The sequence below is a fragment of the Brachypodium distachyon genome, chromosome 1 (assembly GCF_000005505.3).
Source record: "Brachypodium distachyon strain Bd21 chromosome 1, Brachypodium_distachyon_v3.0, whole genome shotgun sequence".
In the NCBI taxonomy this organism is placed as follows: domain Eukaryota; kingdom Viridiplantae; phylum Streptophyta; class Magnoliopsida; order Poales; family Poaceae; genus Brachypodium; species Brachypodium distachyon.
The window spans coordinates 3,583,396-3,603,807 of record NC_016131.3 but is presented as its reverse complement, the minus strand read 5'-3'; the positions used below and the strand labels follow the sequence as shown (position 1 = coordinate 3,603,807).

Genomic DNA, 20,412 nt, shown 5'->3' with positions numbered 1-20,412 from the left:
GTCTTCTATGACGAAGTGGCAGGGATCAAGTGACACGTGGACGGTGATGGTGAGCCCAAACGGACGGACCACACCGCACCCGACCCTCGTGCGCCGGGGTGGTCAGAGCTGAGATCACACGGCCGAAGGCGCATTTGATCTCACATCCTTCCCAGTTCTCTTCTCACAGACGCGCCCACACATAACACTCTCTTGAGAGCAGCGAGGCAGGCAGGGAGCGAAGGGGAGGTGGGGGGAGCCGAGCGGGCAGGGCCGGGCCCCCGTTCCCGTCACAACACCACCAGCAGCCATGGCGGCCAACGGCGAGAGTGGCGCCGGCGCCGGCGACGCTTCTGCGGCGGCCCGGAGGCGGTGGGATCTCACGAGTAAAGGGGCGGAGAACATGTAATGGAACTACTAATAGCTGCATTTTGTTTCTGTACTGTTTTTTCTGCAGGGGCTTGTATGATTCATATATGGGCGTGGTTCCTGAGCAATGCTGGAGTTCGTCGTCTAGCTCGCTGCTAGATCCGTGGGAGCTATTCATGTTTTTTGCGGGGTTTTGGTGATTTTTAAAAAGGGGATCTTTTTTACTTGGTCTAGATTGGCGAGCTAGGGTTTCGTTTTGGAGAAGATAGCTGAGGCGTAGCCCTCAAAATGTCCTCTAATCCAACTTCTGTCTGTTGCTCCTATGAATCTCTAATGCGATCTGCTGGAAGATGGGTTAACTTAGGGGGTGTTCTGGGGAAGGCAACTGAGTTGTTTTTAATAGATTTGAACATAACTCTTTTTTCCCCTTCTTCAAGAGATGAGTTCGGAAGAGGTTGTTGTTCCATCTTGTTTAGCATGATTGAGTCACTCTGGTAGGATGAATGGGGAATATCTGATGGAGGTGCTTCTGAATTTCCAGTGGCTAATTTTAGTTTTTTATTGTCACATCTCACAGTTTTTCTTTTCAAAAAACTTGCAGCTGTTGTTTTAAGTGTCATTAGCTATCTAGTGTGAAGATTTTTGAGATATTGTCTTGGCTGTTAGGATTGTGCAAGTTGACTTTTTGGGCCCCTTTTGAGATACTGTATGGTCCATTGGTACGCAGTTGAGATCTGGTGATCTTTGTCAACGATTCTTGTACATCAGTTAGAAGTGTGTTGTCAAAAAAAATTGGATACATATCTTGTTTCTTATTAGGTGTATGGACATGTTGCCCACCAAAAAAAGCAAATAGGTTGTAACAAGCTAATTCCTTTTTTATTCAACATGTAAAAATGAACTGGCGTGCTTCTGTTTTCTCTTGGGCAATTTGATCCAAAAGTTCAATAGGAAGATCTATGAGCAATGTCATCAAGTCTATTTGTGTAATTACATCCCTAAAATGTGTCCAAATTGTAAAGTATATAATTGGACATTAGGACTCTATGGGAATTGGCTTTCATATGTTCAGGTTTGAATCCTTTATTTGCCTGAATGCACTAAATGCACCCAACTTGTAGCTATTATTTCAGCATTATTGGAGAGTCTTTGAGTATTTATATATGAACTGAAGTTGCTTGCATGATAATTGTGGCAAATAGTTTATGCGATGCGATAATACCTTTTGTTTATAGAAGGTAGTTGGAACCCTTAATGGCTTCATGTTAATTATTCATTTATTCCCTCTCATTTGAATTCCAGAGCTCCAGCTGTAGGGTTGTACTTGTGTTATATTCTATATTCTCTGCAGACCAATGGTGAAGGAGGCTGTGGAAATGTCGACAGATGAAGAACCAGACGGTGTTGTTATATGCCCACCAGATGCTAACACTGGTGATTGCGATGAAGTTATTAGTGGCAATCATCATGATAGTTCTCCAGAGGCCCAAGTAGCTTGTGTAGAACCGGTCATGGGCGGAGACACCCAGGAAGACAAGCGTGTAAACCAAGATTCACTGAAGTTGATCGATCAAGAGGATTCTGCTCCACCTAAGTCACCAACAAAGCCTAGTATGTCTGGATCAGAGAGGTCTAAGCGTACAATTCCTCAACCATTCACACTTTCAACTCAAAGAAGGACTTCTGGAGGTGGAAATGGTGATGTGGCTCATCCATCAAATGGTGGAGAAAAATCTGGGCATAGAAGTAGCTCCTCTCCAGCAAGCTTGATAAAGAAGGTATGTTGATGATATCTCTATGCATGACTCTAGTTCTGGAATCTGGCCATACTTTTTATTTTATTTTTGGTCCTAATGTTCATGCAATTGTTATTTTCTAAACTGAAACATGCAATTTTGTTCATCCTTGCATTGGCTGTTGTAATGTTTACTACTAACTAGATCATATAGATAGTGGCTGCATTAGTTCCTTGCATCCTCTGATTGAAGAGCTCCTTTGTATGTTGAAGCTTATTTTTTCTTCTCTTTTGTCATTAACACCCTAAATTTTGTTCCGCAAAAAACCCATTTAATGCATGTTGGTTGATAACATGTCTTTACTATTAACCAATTGATTTATCTATTTGCGAAAATGTCATCTAGGAAGCTTTCTACCTATAGTTGTTTCTATTGACATAATTAATCTGGCTATTACTGTAGAGTACTCCAGTGGCACCCAAGAAGACTTCACAGCCTGACCATACATTTCACCCTCAAGAAGAAGATTCCTGTTCTGTGACTTCTTCGTATCCTTTTTTAATTTTTACTTTGCTGTTCAATTATAATGTTCATATCAAGACTCAAGTCAGAAAGATGACTGGAAAACTATACTTTTCAGAATGATTTGTTCGGTAAACCCGAAAGATGTATCTTCTCAATCCACATTGTTCTGTGAACTGAAAATATTGTCAACATAATGTTTCTCTCCTTTAAGCAATTTGAAACAATTCATTATGCCATTTCCTGAGCTGCAGAAAGAACCACAACTTCAACAAGAGCTGGCAAAACTAAGACAACTGTTGCCTTTGCCCCTTCATTTGTATGTGACGACCGTGCTGACAAGAGGAAGGAGGTGTGTAGATAATTTGCTTACATTATGTCAAGAGAAAGATCATCATTTAATATGCAGAACTATTGCTGCCCGTTGCATTATCTATTCTAAAAAACTGGGTACTCACAATATTAGTAACTCTTCAGTTCTACACGAAACTAGAAGAGAAACACAAAGCTTTGGAAGCTGAGAAGGACCAGGCTGAAACAAGGAAAAAGGTAAGAACATACTTCTGTTCTGTATCATCGGACTTCTGTATTTTTCCGGTTTCTGTTTTGAATTTTGATTCATAAAAGACAGATCACTACGGTCAGCAGGGTTATTTTTTATTCTGTATTATACTCAAATGACTGAATTTCCAGCATAATTGTGTGACTTGATTCTGCACTGCATACGTTTATTTAAAGATAGAAGTGGAGCTGTTATTGATCTCGATTTGAAAATATAGTTGTGTTGTAGTAGCATTGAATGCCCTCTATATATATGCCCAGTTGGGCTCCCTTAGCAGTATACAATTTTTTTAAGAGTATACAAGCTTATTGAATAAAATGGTGTAAGAGCCTAGGTTAGACTCTTATACAAGCTTATTGAATGACATGGTGTCAGAGCCTAGGTTAGACTCTTCCAAGTTCTAGCCCTAGGTTTGTGACCACATGCCACCAACAATGTTCTTTGACCAATGCTTATGTTTAAACTTATTGCTCATATCTTTTAAAAAGATGATTGCGTTCATGAGAACTGTTGGCTATTGTTACTAATATTTCTCATGTTTGTTTTTCCTGTAGGATGAGCAAGAAGCGGCTTTAAAACAACTAAGGAAGTCCTTGGTCATTAGAGCTAAACCCATGCCAAGCTTCTACCAAGAAGGGCCCCCTCCAAAGGCTGAGCTCAAGAAGGTAATTCCGACATCTTGTGTTTCTGTATAAAATTGTGCTTGCAATTGGTTATATGTGTTTTATGAATCGTTTTTAACCTTTGATGCATGAGATGTTCTTTAGGCGATTATTGTATGGATCACTGAAATGAGATAATGCAGCCTTAACTAGTTAATTTGCTAGTTTTCACTGAACTACACATGTTGCCGTTAATGCAAAAGCTCTCTATCCAATGATAACACAGGTATAATGTGGTTGAGAAATTTACATCTAACAAGGCTTTCCATTATTAGTGTTACAAAGAGTAAATGGTGATGCATGATTATTTCTTGTAGCATCGTTGTACAGCGATTTCATGTGAAACATACCATTTAGTTAAATTTCCATAAATTGGCGATTCTACTGGCGAGATGACACACTCGGTGAACATTAGGTGTGCTTGCTTACGGATTACATTTTTGCATTTTGTTCTGTCAAAGGTGCCTCCAACACGTGCGAAATCACCAAAGTTTACAAGGAGAAAGAGCTACGGTGATACTCCGCCAAACGGAGAGGCAGCCACCACCAGCGCAGCATCTCATCGGTCACATCGTCACAGCATTGGGAACCCTAAAGATGCCAACAAAGCGCAATGCTCGCCAAAGAATGGTGTAGCTGCAAAGACCAGATCTGTCAAACCTGTGAGCTGAAGGCTTTCTGAAAGATCATGGAGCAGAAAAAGCGCCGCGAATGGCGCTGTACAAACCCTAACTCGAGTCGTTTTCTCTACTTTGTCATTTTTCAATTAAGTTAATTTATGTAAGGAGTCAGTCACTGGGTCGTTTAAAGTCACCGATGAACTAATTCGTGAGCTGAAGCTGAACGATTGCATTGCTCTGCTGGATGTTTGTCTACGTAATTTGCAAACTCTCAAAGTTTCATGCTCCCATCTTGCTAGGTGTTCTGCTCATGGTTTTATTGCTATTACCATTGCTGGGCTCCATAAATGCTCAGAAACTGCTAGCCCGTCCGCGACAAGCCAATCGGGCCAGTTTTGTTACCCAAAAGAAACAAAAGAAAGAGACTGAAGCGAGAGAACCCATGCGGAGTTGCGGACTGCGATACAAAAGATAGTGTTCTCTGAAACCACTTCCATTCCATTCAAAAAATATAAGGCGGTATTTTATTTCCTTTGACTGAACCTTTGGCCAATAATTAACTACTTCTCGTATTCAAAACTATTTTCTTATGATTATGATTTGCATCACACAGGTCACAAGACCATTGAGTAAATCTTGGTCAAAGAAAATTAATATGCCTTTTATTTTTAACGGTGGCAGTAAATTCCTACACCCATATTCAAAAGGAGGAATGGAGTATTCTTGCATATTTTTTTCCATATGAAAAAAAAAGAAAGAGCATTACAAACGTAATGTATCAATCTTTAGCAGATACTACGACCTTTTCCAGTTATGAATCATGACCCAGTTTCAAAAAGAATAAATGAAGAAGTTTAGATGGGACACACCACAATGACATTATTTTAATCCAAGTATTGAAAAAGCCACCCTGTTTCGTTTATTTCGAAAAGAAAATATCAGCAGCATGCATTCACCTGTCGGCGCTGTGGCCTCTTCTTCTTCTTCTTCTTCTTCTTCTTCTTCTTCTTCGTTTCACCTAATCTTCTGTACTCTTCCAACCTGTTACGACAAATCCCGGAGGTACTAATCCATGCCCCATTTGAAATCTCCTCTCTCTATGTAATATCCCTTTCACTGGATCGATCGGTACAAGTAAAAATCTATGCTTATTTAGTTTTTCTTTATTGGTTTTTTGGTAGTTGGCGAGTAGTGCTACAGGGACCCGGAAACGGGGGAGATCTGAGCTTTGTTTCTCCCCTCTCCTGATTCCGTGTTCCTACACACAGATGACAAACTGATCTCCGATCATCTCAAAGAGATGGGATGAAGGTATGTTCGCCGAGCCGTTTTCTTCCTTTGATCATCGACGTCAATCGGATATTTCTTGAATAATTCTGCCACTTTGTCTTGGGAGAAATTATGGTTCCCCTTTGCCTTACATTTCAAATCGGCTTATTCATTTGAGTCTATGGTGTTAATTTATGTAGCCGATCGATCTTGTAAACTAAATCTCCAGCGGTCGTGTGTAGTTTTGCTAAGCAGCTGGCCATACCCATAATTCGCCTCTAATTTTGAACTTGTTCAAAGCTTATATTGGGTTAATCTTGGCTTCAGTAGTTGTTCACATCAGCTGGTTGATTAGGTGGGAAAAAGATTAATTTGGGAAAGCCTTGAATTAGACACAGGTTTCACCACTAAAACCCTCAGCCCTGATACTTTCTCACCAAAAATGTGAGAAGTTGAGTGGAATATGCTCTCATCTTTCCGATTAGCAAGCTTTTAGTAGTACTGCAGCTCCTATTTTACCCAAACTCCAGACTTGCTTTCTTTTGGGTCTTTTATCATCTCACATTCTATCCATACATCTAATCTGCAACTCATCTTCCCAGGACTGAAACAAATTGCACATCAGTGACAGCTTACTCATCCCGAGTTAAGATTAATGGCTCCAAAAACAAGGACAAGTATGACTCAGAGATCTCAACACTTCTCTGCACTGCTATCTTCAGCGATCCTCGAATGGGTTCTGATGCTTCTGTTGCTGCTTGAGGGGCTACTGTCCTATCTGGTGACGGCATTCGCACGCCTTTGCAAGCTCCAGCCGCCATGTCCAATGTGCACGCGACTCGATCATGTCTTTGGCGAGACGCGTCCGGGCTATTACCGTAGCCTGATGTGCAATTCTCACAAGGCAGAGGCATCATCCTGGGCCTTCTGCCACATTCACCAAAATCTTGTTGATGTCCACAGCATGTGTGAGGCTTGCGTTCTTTCGTTTGCCACCGATAACAAGTCGAACCTTGAGACGTACCGGTCCTTGGCAGGGAAACTCGGTGCTGGGATCGGCGGCACGGGTTGCGGGCATGGCTTCAGTTTTAGTAGTGCGTCTGAAGCAAAACTCATGGAAGAAGATGCTTTGTGTTCGTGCTGCTCGAGGCCATTGGGAGTCAGGTACTCCTGCCCTTTTGTGGTTCTTCAGAGAAAAGACAGCGGCGTTGGTGAGATTTGTGGAGATGTTTTGGCAGATCGGCATACTGATGACGATGAGATCAATCATGTCATGTATAGCAAACTGAAGACATCTGACTCTGAATCAGAACCCCAACAGGGTAATGTTAGATGTTCGATGGAGGAGGATCGAGCTGTCGCTGCCGATAATTTGAAGGAAGACTTTACTTCCAGTCATGCACAAACAAAGATTAAAGATGGCAATGCAGAGGACGAAGTAGCCAGGCACTCCGAGCTGACACAAGTTCAGAATGGTGTTTCAGACAGAAAACATTCTGAAGATTCAAGAGAGTTGTCCAACTTGAAACCAAACATTCAGTCAAACGACCTCCCCAGAAAAGATGATGCTGAGCAAATCATCGAAGAGCCTCACACTGGAGGTAGGCATTATGCTTCCCAACCGTCCCAAAAAAATTCCCTGCCATTCTGAATTTCTGACCCTGCTATCTTCCATTTCCTCTGTAGATAAACCAGAAGATGATGTTTGGCACAATGCTCTTGGCTCCACCGAAGAGTTACCAGGAACTGACGATGATAATTCAGCTGAAACCAAAGCCGCATCAGTTGAACCGATACCTGAATTCTCTGACAGAACCACTCGGCAGGACTCATTCAGAGTTCATCAACAAGACCTGAAGCTGCTGCTCACACAAATTTCCACATCTTCCCGGGCACCCGATTCCTCCACAGGCTTCGCCGACAGCCCTACCATGCATGAATCACAACATGAACAAGAAGCCATACTGCGCAACATCTCCAGAGCACTCTCCCTGGAGAGGAGCTCCTCAGGCGTCTCTGACGCCGGCGGCGGCGTGTTCTTCAATGGAGCCGCCGAAGCATATTGCGGGGGCGATGCGGTGGACAGGCTGAAGAGGCAGGTGGAGCTGGACCGCAAGTCCATGGCGCTCCTGTGGGCGGAGCTGGAGGAGGAGCGGGGCGCGGCCGCGGTGGCGGCGAGCCAGGCGATGGCGATGATCACGAGGCTGCAGGAGGAGAAGGCGGCGGCGCGGACGGAGGCGGCGCAGTGCCGGAGGGCCATGGAGGAGCGGAGCGCGTACGACGACCGCGAGCGCGAGGGCGCCGCCGCCGTGCGGGGCCTCGAGGCCGAGGTGGAGGCGTGCTGGGCCATGCTCAGGGAACTGGCGGCCATCGACGAGATCCGCGACCAGATGCGGCTCCCGCGCCGCCGTTTCCGGAGAGAAGGCGCGCGCGAGCCCGGCGGGTCCGGATCGGCCGGGGGTGGAGATGGATTCGCCGGATTTGGGGACGAGAGCGCGTGTATCTCGGAGCAGCTTAGGGGGATCACGAGCGAGCTCTTCCGGTTGTCGAACGACAGCCGGTTCGTCGGAGCGCCGGGCTTCGCTGCCGAAGAAGAAGAGGAGGGCGATGATGGCGAGGAGGAGGAGGCAGAAACTTGGGCTCCCGGGAGGCGTGTGAGGAACGGCAACAGCTTCACGAAATGGCAGCGGCTTCAGTCCACGGGCAACAATGGCTCGATGCAAGTCGAGGTCGGCATGGCTGAACTGCAGAAGGAGATCTCCGAGCTCGGCTGGAGGCTGCGGGCGCTGGAAGCGGACCGCAGCTCCTTCCATACGACATAGCTCGCAGCTTCAGGGAGCTCCGGGAGAAGAACGGAACCTAGATGCTCCATCCGGCAAAGGACGCCGTGACTGTTGAATTGTTGATGCGACTCCTGCAAGCTCCGTGAGTTTCATGGGAGAGGGATCCCCTGACTTTAACTTTACAGCCACCGATATGTGAACCCGGCCCCACCCAGGGTTGACGATGAGCTAATTCTTCGATTAATCTGCTGAAAGTTCACATTTGAACTTGCCATACTCCGTATTAGATTTTTAGTACGGAATATGATTTTGGGATTGATTAGTTATAGTGATTCTGAGGGTTTTTGTATGGTGACGAGGCAAGTTGAAGCTGTGCCAAGCATGGGTGCGAAATGGTTTGCTGGGATGTCGTGGTGGGCTTCCAAGGGCGCAGAGATTTTTTTCCCCCTCTTCTTCTGTAGTTCTGTGTGTCGATGTTTCGTTGTGCAATCACTACATTTTAATGCAGAACTAGTACCAATCCTTTGTACCAACTACTTCACCCGAAATCATATGTATCACACGACAAAGCTTGTACAGCCTCACTTATGAGAGATTTAGTAGAGAACGCATGAAATTGGGGTTTATCAATAGAGAAATCTATTCAAAACAGGGGGTAAGATGATATACAAAGAAAGAAACACTGAACGAGGTGAGATGCTATACAGCTTAAAAGCAGCGAACAGTCAAGTCAGTTTCAGTAATCTAGAGCTCCCTGGGAAGTTTAGTAGACTTGTCCAAGTAGTCGCAATATCCGCTGAAAGAACACAGGGCACATGGTCATGCTGAACCTTATGTTCTGTACTTTCAGCCACTTCAAAGCGACCCTCTCCAACGTGCCCAGTGAAGAGTAACTGTAGGCCCATTCACCACCATGAGGTTGCTCTAACCATGTAAGAGTGAAATTATAACCTACAATAATTTAAAGACCTCAGTTATGATTGTAGCCAGTGCCTTTATACATAATATGCTACCTCTAAGCTAAATATTCTATCAGTATGATAACCAACTAAAAGCAGTACTGATTCGAAATCATATGAAAGGTACTTCTCTGTTAGCAAAACAAAGGCACATTTGACTATTGACATATTTGCCAGCAGGATATGAGATGTGAAAACATAATTATCAGATGTTGATAAAAAGAGAAGCCACATGCAACAGATTACAGAGGTATAATGCTGCATTAACATACTATGCATCACTGATTGACAGGATTAGCGATCAGAGTACTTAACCTAAAGGTTTGCAGCATAATCATCATATTTTTAGTGTATAAATTGCATCCTAAGTACTCCCTCTATTCCAAAATACAACGTGTATAGATTTTTCTAGGAAATTCCACAATACACCTCATTTTCTCTTGGTACCCGCATCCGGCCAATCACTACTCACATCCATTTAGTATTAACCTAATATGAGTGGTTAGGCACTAGAAACGAGAGCTGCCTTGGTCCAAATGCACAAATCTATATGAGGTGTATTTTGGAATGGAGGGAGTACTAAAAATAAGAAGATATATCAGTTCACTTTACCAAGATTCAGGAAGTTCCACTGTTTCAGATCTTAACAGCTAAAAGTATAAAATGTGATGATGATCACTAAAGGCAGGAAATGTATTCTGATAATTCCATGCTCCTTTAGGACAGTCATTGCTGTCGCCATGACAATGTCGTGCATGGTCCTACATTCAATATAGTTCACTACTTCACTCAAGGATGAAACTGTCTAATATGCACGGCTAGGTCAAACGATGGCTGAACTTTAAGGAAATGTGCACTATTCTTGCTAGAAGACAAGCTGACAATGAATGTGTATTTAGGTACCACATTTTGTCGTTTAAAGAACCATTTTCAGGTTAAGACGCAGTACCACTTCTAAACATAGCTATTCTCCAGATATCCAGCTTGGAAGCATGCAATATGATAACATAAAGAATCACATACACAAATGTAAAATATCAATAACAAATTGTAAAAATGTAAATATAATAACTATAGCATCATATTCTAGTACCGTGTTGTACCAAAATAACACGAGAATTGGTGTTTGCATGTACCGCTAGATTCATGATAAAATGAAAGTGAAAATCCTTCCATTTCATTCTTCAATGATAATTTCATGCCAACTAAAGATTCAGCCAGCATATGATACACACAACTAGAACTTTCCTCGTTCCCATTCCCTGAAAGCAACAGGCTTATAAGTTCAACTGATTTACAGGCATGAACAAGTACGAACTGCCATCCATCTATAGAATCTGAGACACTTGTATCACTAACCTGAGATGTGCATATCTCTTCTACAGCAGTCCAGCTACAAGATGAATGAAAACCATAAAGAGAAAGGTTTAAACAAATGAGCTCAATGTAACCAATTTCACTTCCATACTTCGATATTACCAGCAAGTATTTGGACTATTACAAAAAACTTACCTCCGTAGCTTCATTGTGAAAGTTACTAGGACGGACAATGGCATTTGCGCTGGACGGTACTTTGTTCGCTCTGTTCGACTTTGGTGTCCTTTTTGCAGGCGAAACTGGAGTTTGATTCTGTATGACCACTTCCGGTATTGTCGCAGGAGACACCGGAGTTGTATAATTATCTGTATCATTCTTCTCAGCAAACAGACTCTTAAGCCTCAAAATCTCAGTTTCAAACTCCTTTGCTGAATGAAATAAAAAACAGAACAAACGTAAATAAACTGCAGCTAAATCAACTGGGTTAACGCCAAAAGATAAGGAAGAGAGAAATAGATATGTCGGCAATCTACAAAGTATATGTACTTTTACGAGGACTGATGTGCCTCGTAAGTTGGCTGTTATTACTACACTTTGCCATACCTTTAACGAGGTCTAAAATAACCGTGAATTACATTACCTCGTTAAGGCTTAGGCAGTTGTATGTTTGCAGGATAATAATAAAGCACTAGAAAACGTACCGTAGCTCAGTAAGCACTTAATGATCATTAGAACTAAAGACAACGTGAAGCATATTTTGGAACACAGTAGAGAGTCATGCAGATATGAGATAAGTACAAGCAGAGGTACTATTTTGACACCATCAGCCCTCCGAGCACCACATGATGGAACTAGAAACATAACTGCTGGTAGTTCGTTGTCAGATTTTTACTTGCACATAACCATTTTATTATAATCCTACATTTTCAGAGATATAATCGCAGAATTAAGTAACTGATTCAAGGTTGCCATATGGCAGGCAACCATACAAGAATTAACCAACTAAACAATTCAAGCATTAACATGACCAAATGATAAAGGGAGGAGAACCGGAAATTAGACAAGGAAGCTTACTCTTGCTAGTCTCTTCCACTAAAAGTGTTTGGGTCTCTGAAAGTTGCTGCTCCCTATCCACTACAAGTATCCGCGTCTCCGCGAGCTGCTTCTCTTTGTCGATCCTGCCATCGAGAAATCAACAAGCAACGTCGCAGGCGTCATTCCCCCAAAAATCAGCATGCACGACACAAGCATACGATCTTACAGCTCGTCGCGGAGGCGGTCGTTCTCGTCCCGGAGGTTCTGGACCTCGCCTGCCATCTTCTTCAGCTCTGCATCACCCAAATCGCAAAATCTAAATAAAAAAACATCTCCAGCCGAAAAGGAAGGAATCCCCTTTGTTTTACCTTCCAACATCTCCAGCTCCCGCTTCCGGAGCCCATCGTCGTCGAGCAGCTTCCGCTTCTGCACGCAACGAACCGGCGGCGCAAAAGAAGAAGAAATTTGATAAGGAAGCGATGGATAGACCCAGAACCACGGCTAGGGCAGAGAAGGCGGGGGGGGGGGGGGGGGGGGGGGGGTTGGGTTAGGCGGCGGTACCTTGAGGCCGGTGTACTTTTTATGGAGCTTGACGTTGAGGTTCTCCATCCGCGCGGGAGAGGATTCCAGAAGCTTCCGGAGGCAGGAGAAGAGGGGGCGGCGAGATGCGGAGGAGAGGAGGCGGAGGTTGCGGGGAAGAGAAATTTTGGGAAAATTTTGAAACCCGCGGGCTCCTGTTGTGGTTTTTTCGGGTCGAAGTGTTTTAGGCTGCCCTACCAAATTTCTTTTTTTATAGTTGACCAAAATTTGGTTCTTATTTAAACTACTCTGTATTTCACAAGCCAGCATTTTATTGTCAACTCTAATTCATTTCTCTAGCCAATGTTGGTCAACACATAGACAAGCAAAACCTCAACCAAATTTTTGGCATTTATGGGATCAAACCAAACAGCTCCTAAGGTATTCACGAAATTAGGGTCTGGGGCGCGCAAAGGCGCGTCTTTCCAGTCGCTACGCACATCCAGTTCCGTCGACGTGGCCACCAAATAGAGGTGACGTGGCCATGCCCCTTTCTTCGCGGCTTACTTGTATAGATCCGAGTATGTCATGCATGTGAGTTCACTCTCCACATATACGTGGACTTAGTTGTTTCCAGGTCGTTTGAAAACCAAGTACTCCGTCCACATAATTATATATAGGGTCTAGCTACCGCTCAGTCGACGAGTTGGTATGGGCGTACGTACGGCATGCCGATCGATTTGTTTCCGATCGATTGTTCCCACAGACTCGTTCCATTAATTGTGAGCTTTGTTTTATATTTGACTGAAATGGGTTTTTATTTGTGTGACAAAACAGTTGGGCTTTTATTTCTGATATGGGCTGGATTTTTAGAAAAGCATACTAGTAATGAAAAAGAAGTCTAAAAACACATGGAGAAACTCTAGAAATTGCACGTGATTTTTTCGAGCAATTTTAAAATTGCACCTGAAATTTTCTATGTGCAATTTTAGCCGTCCGAATATCCAATTGCAAAATTTAAAATCCAAATTTTCACATGAAAAAAATATGTGCAGTTTCAGTCGTCCGAAGATGTAATATCAAATTGCACAACTGAAAAAACCCAATTGCACGCAAAAAACACGTACAATTTTAGTTGTCCAAGGTGCAATATCCAATTGCATATTTCAAAATCCAAATTGTCAAGCAAAAAACATGTGCAATTAACATTTAATTTTACGTGCAATTTTAAAATTGCTCCTGAATTTAATCTGCAAATTTGAAATGTGCAACTTGATTTTCGGATGACTAAAATTGCACATATAATAATTTTGCACCTGCGGTTTTTGAAATATGCGACTCGTCCCAAAAAATTCGGGACACAAGAAAATAAAATAAATGTACAAATTGTCATATAGTGCTATTTTGTGTTAGTGCTAATATATCAGTTGAAAACAAAAAATATCCAGAGAAAATAAAATTTTAAAACAACACGAAACAAGTTAATTAGAAACCAAAATAGAAAAAGAAAAGGTAAAAAAAAAGTTGGTGGGTTGGGGATTCGAACCTATGTGCTATACAATAGGCAGAACCTCATCAAATCACCAGACCAGCTTACTCTTGCTATTTTAATTCAGTTATTAGCTTATTTAGACAGTTTATCAGTCGACCGCTGCCTAGCAAATCCGTTATATATATATTTCTAAGTCGAACTAATAATTAACGCAGCTAACCCCGGCCAATTAATTTCAGTACTACAGCATTTCTAAGCCGGCTAAATTTCTCCCGACCGATAATAATCGGCCACTTGGTAGCTAGCTTTGTCTGACCATCCGCGCTCGCGTGTGGCGCGCGTCCACGTACTCCCGTGCGTTTGTTCCGGCGCCGACGATCGACGCACGCACGCTGACTGAAGCAGCCGACAGGGGTTCCGTGTTAGGCGCGTCGCACCATCCATTGCTCCCCTCGCTCGTACTTGCACACGACGTCTCCCTCCCACGCATGCATTCTCAGGTGCATGCATGCATATCTCGTTTCTCGCTCTAAAGAAAGCAAAAACAAATTAAAGTGCATGCCTGCATGGCTCCAGAGCCGCGCGCGCTAGCTGCATGCATGCTCCATCGATCGTGCAATTAATCAAGTGCGTCTACCTGAAAAATTTACGCTCCAAACGTCTTCCAAACTCCAACCATGCGCACAACGATGCATGAGAGACAGAGGGATCGACACGTACTCTCTCCGTTCCATGATTCTGGTATCAAATTTGCTCAAAAATGGATGTACCTATTCTTAAAAAGTGTCAAGATACATGTAAGATTTCGACGAGAATTATGAAACGGAGGGAATACGTGCATACGACCCGTTTCACCATTTGGCCATTTCCTCGTTTCTTCTTCCCCGGAGAAATTAAGAAAGTAGTGCGCGCTGGACATGGCGTGCGGAAAACGCTTATTTCATCCATGCATGCATCGCCGGTATCCAGGAATGGGTATAAAATGCAGTGACCATGGCCAGGAGAGTAGCCGATCAGTACGTGCATGCGGCAATATGTATGCAGTGGTATAATCAAGTATCAAGTTCACAAGAGGAAAACATATTGGGGACGGAATACGGATCATCGACGGCAGTTCTGTTGCCGCTAACCCCAACCAACCATGAGAAGATCGTTGGGGATCGCGGCGCTGGTTCTCGTGGCCGTCCTCCTCGGCTCCGGCGGCGGGATGATTGGGACGGCGGCTCGCCCACTGAACAACAGCGGAGCCGCCGTCGCGGCGGAGCTCACGGGTGTCGACGCGTCGGCGCAGCCGTCCAACTGCACCTACGGGAACAACACCGGCGGCGAGTGCCCTCCTAGCGCCGGCCATAACTAGCTAGCTACAGCGGCGGGTGTTAACTTGCGTGCACGTCTCAGCGGGGGGGCGCCGGCCGCCTAGGATCGTGCGAACCATACAAATGCTGAATTTCACTACTCCGTACGCTTATTGTATTGTACGAGTAGATTGTAGAATCTGTAGAATTTCCAAGAATTTTACTAGATTTGCAAAAGAGTCACGTACCTGAAGTACTTTAATTTTGGATTTTTGGGGTTTAGATATAAAAATATATATAATTGTTTCTGGTTGCACAAAAGAGACAGTGAAATTCTTGTGTTCGATCAAACAACAAGGTTACAACTTGTGCACACACGCATAAAAACCACAATAGATAATCAGGTAGCTAGATACATATCTTGAGGGCTCCCACAAGGCACCCCCTCCCCCCGACACACAAAGTCAAACACCGCTTTCTTTTCGATAAGATGAACCAAATCGGCTCGCATAACAAGACCGAGACATTGTGACAAGTTTGCTGATGATCTTTCCCGTACTTGCTAGATACCGGCGTAACAACCGTCCACACGCCCCGCTTCAAACCCATCAAACCTTCTACAGAGACCGTCGCCACCACACGAGCAACGCTTGACATCAAAATCTATACTACGGAGGCCGCCGTCGCCACCGCACGAGAAACGTTTGACATCAAAATGTTCTTCAAAGGCCGCCGCCGTCGCCACCACCGCCACACGAGGAACTTTGGACAATAATACCTTCTATAGAGACACCGTCATTATACGAGGAACGCTAACATCAAAACCTTCTACAAAGGCAGCCGCCGCCATACGAGATACGAGGAACGCTCGAAGTCAAAACCTTTTACAGAAGCTGCTGCCATCCTACAAAGAAACCTCGACACAAAAACTGCCGCTGCTGTACCGGAAAACCTTATCCTCTATGTGGAGTTATTTTCAGAGGGAAAATATAAGCGAGAAGCGATACTCCTGCTTTTTTTTTCTTTGACGCCAGCGGTACTCCTCCTCCAGTCCCAGCTTGGACACGCAGCCCACGAGGCCCAATCAACGAGAGGCCTTTGATTTTTCTTCTTGAGCAGCTGCCCATGGGACCGAAAGCCCATGCATGGATGGCCGGATTTCGTCGAGAAGACTAACGGCGTCTCTTCCATGCTGAGTTTTACTGTCCTAAATTGCCACGTGCCCTGGCCCAACCTGGTCAAAAAACACATGCCCTGGCCCAACAGCGGTCCATTTTCCCCCTCGATGGCGCCCGCACCACGGGAAGAGGAGCAGGCGCGAGGGTTCCCAGTTCCCACCGAGCCCTGCTGGCGGCGAACCCTCGTCCCCGTGTGCACGTGGCGCCATGGCCTCGCAGCAACAGTCGCCGCCGAAGAAGAAAGCCCTACAGCTCTCCGCCACCACCATAACCTCCCTCGACCAAGACACCCTGCGCGAGATCTTCCTCCGCCTCCCCTCTCTCCCGAGCCTCGTCCGCGCCGCCCTCGCCTGCCGCACCTTCCTCGACGCCGTCCGCTCGTCCCCCGCCTTCCGCCGCCGCTTCAGCGCGCTCCACCGGCCCCCAATCCTTGGTGCTTTTCTCAGCATCCAAGACACCGTCGTCCCCAGCTTCGTGCCTCTCCGCCGCTCTAACCCGGACCTGGCGGCAGCCGTCAGCGGCGCCTATTTCTTCCTCACCCGCCTCCCTGTCCCCGAAGAAGACAATGAGAAGGATAAGGACGCCCTCCCCGACACCCGCCGCCCTGTCCCTGATGAAGACAAGGACAAGGACGCCCTCCCCAACACCCGCCTCCCTGTCCCCGATGAAGACAAGGACAAGGACGCCCTCCTTGACGAGGACGAGGACGAGAACGCCATCTCCGAGTGGTCGATTGAGGACTGCCGCGATGGATTCGTCCTTCTCCACAACTGGAGCACCAAGCAGATAGCCGTGTACCGCCTGCTCACACGGGCCTGGATCTCTTTCCCACACCGCCCAACGAGACCGATCTCTTTCCCACGCCGCCAGACGAGATCGACAGTCGCACGTACAGTGATTTCTACATCTTCTCCTCGGAAGTAGACCACTCCTTCCGCATTGTCTGCGTCTGTCACAATTGCTTGGGAGCGCGCGCTATTGTCTTGTCATCAGACACCAGGAAGTGGCAGATTTTCCCATGGGCAGACGTCCACGGCTTCTGGCCTCAGACTGGGAAGGTGGCGAATGGACGCATCTATTGGACCATCGGAATGCCATCCGACGCCCGTGTGCTGAGCACCGATACAATGCAGTTCTCCCGAATTGATATGCCGCCGCACAGGAGAGGGAATGAATTAATGAAGGCCGGTGAGACCAAGGATGGAAGGCTCTGCATGGTCTGTGAACCTATGGGACCAGTGGGACCCGAACTCTCGCTTGTTGTTTGGTTCTGGAGAGCCGATGATGATGGTGTCGAGAAATGGATGCTGGACAAGTCACTTCCGTTGTAGGAGCTTGCTGAGATCGTTCGGTGTGATTTTCGTAAACTTCATGATAATGTTGAAGTTCGACTGAATGTGGTGGCAATTATCGATGGCTTTGTATACTTGTCTGCTTCTTGTGGGGTATGCCGGCATCATCCTTCGACCTTATGGTTCATCTCCTTCTGCCAGCAGCGCTGAACAAGCTTGGCCATATCCCTTGTGCTGCTTCTTATCCTTACATCATGGCGTGGCCTCGTTCTTTGGTACAAAGCAAGGTGAGCATTGACTCCAGGTTGACTAGGAGGGTGAAATTTATTACTCCTTCCGATCCATAATAAGTGTCTCAGTTAGATTTACTCATTTAAAGAATAAAGCAAGATTTCCCTGTCCTGTTGAGAATTACAAATCATCTGCATACCTTAGAGCATACTAACAATCAAACTCCAATCTACATATTGGAATATCCTGCAGAATATTTTCATGTTCTCTTAAAAAACAAAAGGAGTAATTTACTAGAGATCCCCTCGAAGAATAGCCAGAGATATCCTGTGACGCCGTAAGAAGTTTCATATATCCAAATATGTAAAATAACATCACAATAGAAGTTACAGAAATCAAGAAAGGTGGTTGTTATTTTTTAAGCACAATAGAAATTACAATGTCATTCCCTGCCATTTCTTCTTTTTACATAAAAAACTTCTACTAGATAATTACCAATGGAGACGCCAGCGCAGTGCATGTCCCCTCTAACGTTTAGCAAAAGTAGACATAGAAATAAAGTGTTAGACATCCAATGGAAACATTCTTAGTTGCACATTTTAGAATTTTGTGTAATTTTAAGTATAGGAATGTGACCTCGAAATAACAATTTCTTGGGCAACAAATGAATATCAAACCTGCCTTTTATTTTTATTATTTTACGGTCATGTTCTTTTAGCGATAGAGAGTACACTTGACCATAAGATATGATCACATATGTTTTACATAGCAACAAAAATGGGCATTCATGTGCTTAGGGGCGAAAGTTTGCAAGAGTTTTAGCTCAAATGGCATTCATGCACATCATCATTTTCCTCTGTTATATATTTTTATATCATCTATTTTATTCTCTTTTGATGCAGATAAGTTTATCTTCTAAATAAGCTCAAAGGAGATATAGAAACCCAGCAGGAGATGGCAACATCTTCACTAACTAGTGACCTGGTGGTGTTCTTGTCTCGGCTGCCGCTCAAGTCTTTTTGCCGCTTCAAGTGTCAGCAAGTATGGGCTTGCCTTCTTATCTGATCCATACTACCGCCAAAAGTTTCCAAGAGCTCCAGTTGGTCCTGTTGTACTGAAATCGTAAGCCTGGCACCGCATCTTCCCTCACGTGACCGGGAAATTGACACAACTCTGAACTTGCGTCTCATGTTATGAGTCCCTACAGCTGAAGGGTTGCAGCAATGTCCTACTCTTGTCTTATCATAGAGGTATTATGCTGGACTTCACCAGAAATTTCCAACGTTGTTAAGTGCATCCGACAACTGAAAAGCATCAGTCCTGGAAAAGGTTTCACAGATTATCATTCAAAAGAATCCAAGGTTCACTATACTATATCGACATCTACTGTATGTGCTACGTTACTGCAAGCTTCCAGCTTAGCTCTTTAAGGGGCTCCTGATGAACGCCATCTTATATGTGTTACACTAAAGAGTGATCTCCTTGTAAACATCTTTCATTGACTGACTAGGAGTGCTCAGATTGTTGGCTTTGTGTCCCATTTGTCGAAACGAACACATGTCCTGTGTGCTGCATCCCAGAGGAAATCTTTTCTTTATCATCTTTGATTTATTTATTGCACTCGTATAAGTATGATCATTTTGTTATTCCCTAATTTGCGCATATGAACATCGTCATCTGAAATCGGGTGACGCGTATGGCCTTTTGCTCAACTGTATATTATCCATATTATGTTAAACATTTTGCAACAATAAGCTGACTTGCCCTAAGAAAAGTCGATAGTTCGTCATGCACTCTTAATATGCGGACAATCTAATTTTCGTTTCCTCGAAAGGTTCTGCAACAAGGTACTGTCTGAAACTAGTGTTTTGGTCGATTTTCAGAAACCTCAAAATTTCCTCATTGGCAATCGAAAGCTAATCACAAAGTGAAAATCACGGTCGTAAAATTTGACCGCAACTTGAAACCAAACCGGACGCAAGCAAATTCTGAGAAGGCAGAATTTAACAATGAAGAAATTTGAATCAAGCGATGGCTTATTCCGTCGCTGCACCATCTCGAATCACAGTTACGTAGCAGCACTGCACCATCGCTTATTCCACAGCAGAATAACAAGCAAATGTGAATTACGGATCAATTGATCCTCCTCACAAGAACTTCGATTTGGTTCCGATTCAATTCGATCAAACCAAGAAATTCTTGTTTCGGCCGAAAGATCGAACGACGACGAACGATCATGTTTTACACTTCGATCAAGTGCCAACGCCCTCAGGGCAAAATCGAGGGAGTTGCAAGGAACAAAAGAACTCAAGGAAACTAGATATAACTATGCTACCCGAAACGAATCAACCGGGACAGGGATCCGCTGCAACTTGGCTACTTGAGCTGTCTTGGCGTTGTCTTTCGATTCTTTTCTCGACGGGCGCGGCCTACACGCCGCCGTTGAGGATGATCTCCGTGGCGTCGAACACCGCCCTGACCGCCGCCGCGGCCTGCTGCGGCTGCTGCTGAGTCTTTGACGACTCCTCGGCTCCGGCCTTCTCACGGGCGCCGCAAGACGCAGACGAAGCGGCGGCGGCCGTCGTCGTCGGT

At 44.7% G+C, this 20,412-nt stretch overlaps 3 protein-coding genes across 5 annotated transcripts; 2 read left to right on the top strand and 1 right to left on the bottom strand.

The window, feature by feature from the left end:
- The first annotated feature begins 162 nt into the window (after positions 1–162).
- On the top strand, positions 163–4,740 carry LOC100829627 (protein WVD2-like 1). The gene is made up of 7 exons (XM_003557251.4): positions 163–384; positions 1,700–2,126; positions 2,547–2,632; positions 2,865–2,958; positions 3,084–3,155; positions 3,723–3,833; positions 4,292–4,740. Exons 1-7 carry the CDS (start codon positions 290–292, stop codon positions 4,499–4,501), a joined length of 1,095 nt encoding a protein of 364 aa, XP_003557299.1. The 5' UTR covers positions 163–289; the 3' UTR covers positions 4,502–4,740.
- A 448-nt stretch (positions 4,741–5,188) lies between these two features.
- On the top strand, positions 5,189–9,071 carry LOC100834658 (myosin-binding protein 1). Of its 2 annotated transcripts, XM_014897728.2 has the most exons (4): positions 5,189–5,512; positions 5,632–5,761; positions 6,322–7,320; positions 7,406–9,071. In XM_014897728.2, the coding sequence occupies exons 3-4, from the start codon at positions 6,375–6,377 to the stop codon at positions 8,539–8,541; spliced, it is 2,082 nt and encodes a 693-aa protein (XP_014753214.1). In that variant the 5' UTR covers positions 5,189–5,512; positions 5,632–5,761; positions 6,322–6,374; the 3' UTR covers positions 8,542–9,071. The 2 variants fall into 2 exon arrangements, with proteins under 2 accessions (XP_014753214.1, XP_024312505.1); XM_024456737.1 differs by lacking the exons at positions 5,189–5,512; positions 5,632–5,761 and having other exon boundaries at positions 6,146–7,320.
- Positions 9,072–9,097: 26 nt separating this feature from the next.
- On the bottom strand, positions 9,098–12,554 carry LOC100834356. Of its 2 annotated transcripts, none has more exons than XM_014897729.2 (8): positions 12,375–12,550; positions 12,182–12,239; positions 12,040–12,106; positions 11,853–11,956; positions 10,974–11,206; positions 10,821–10,854; positions 10,598–10,723; positions 9,098–9,453 (listed from the first exon to the last, which is right to left on the bottom strand). In XM_014897729.2, the coding sequence occupies exons 1-8, from the start codon at positions 12,420–12,422 to the stop codon at positions 9,266–9,268; spliced, it is 858 nt and encodes a 285-aa protein (XP_014753215.1). In that variant the 5' UTR covers positions 12,423–12,550; the 3' UTR covers positions 9,098–9,265. The 2 variants fall into 2 exon arrangements, with proteins under 2 accessions (XP_014753215.1, XP_024312506.1); XM_024456738.1 differs by having other exon boundaries at positions 9,310–9,453; positions 10,555–10,723; positions 12,375–12,554.
- Positions 12,555–20,412: the final 7,858 nt, after the last annotated feature.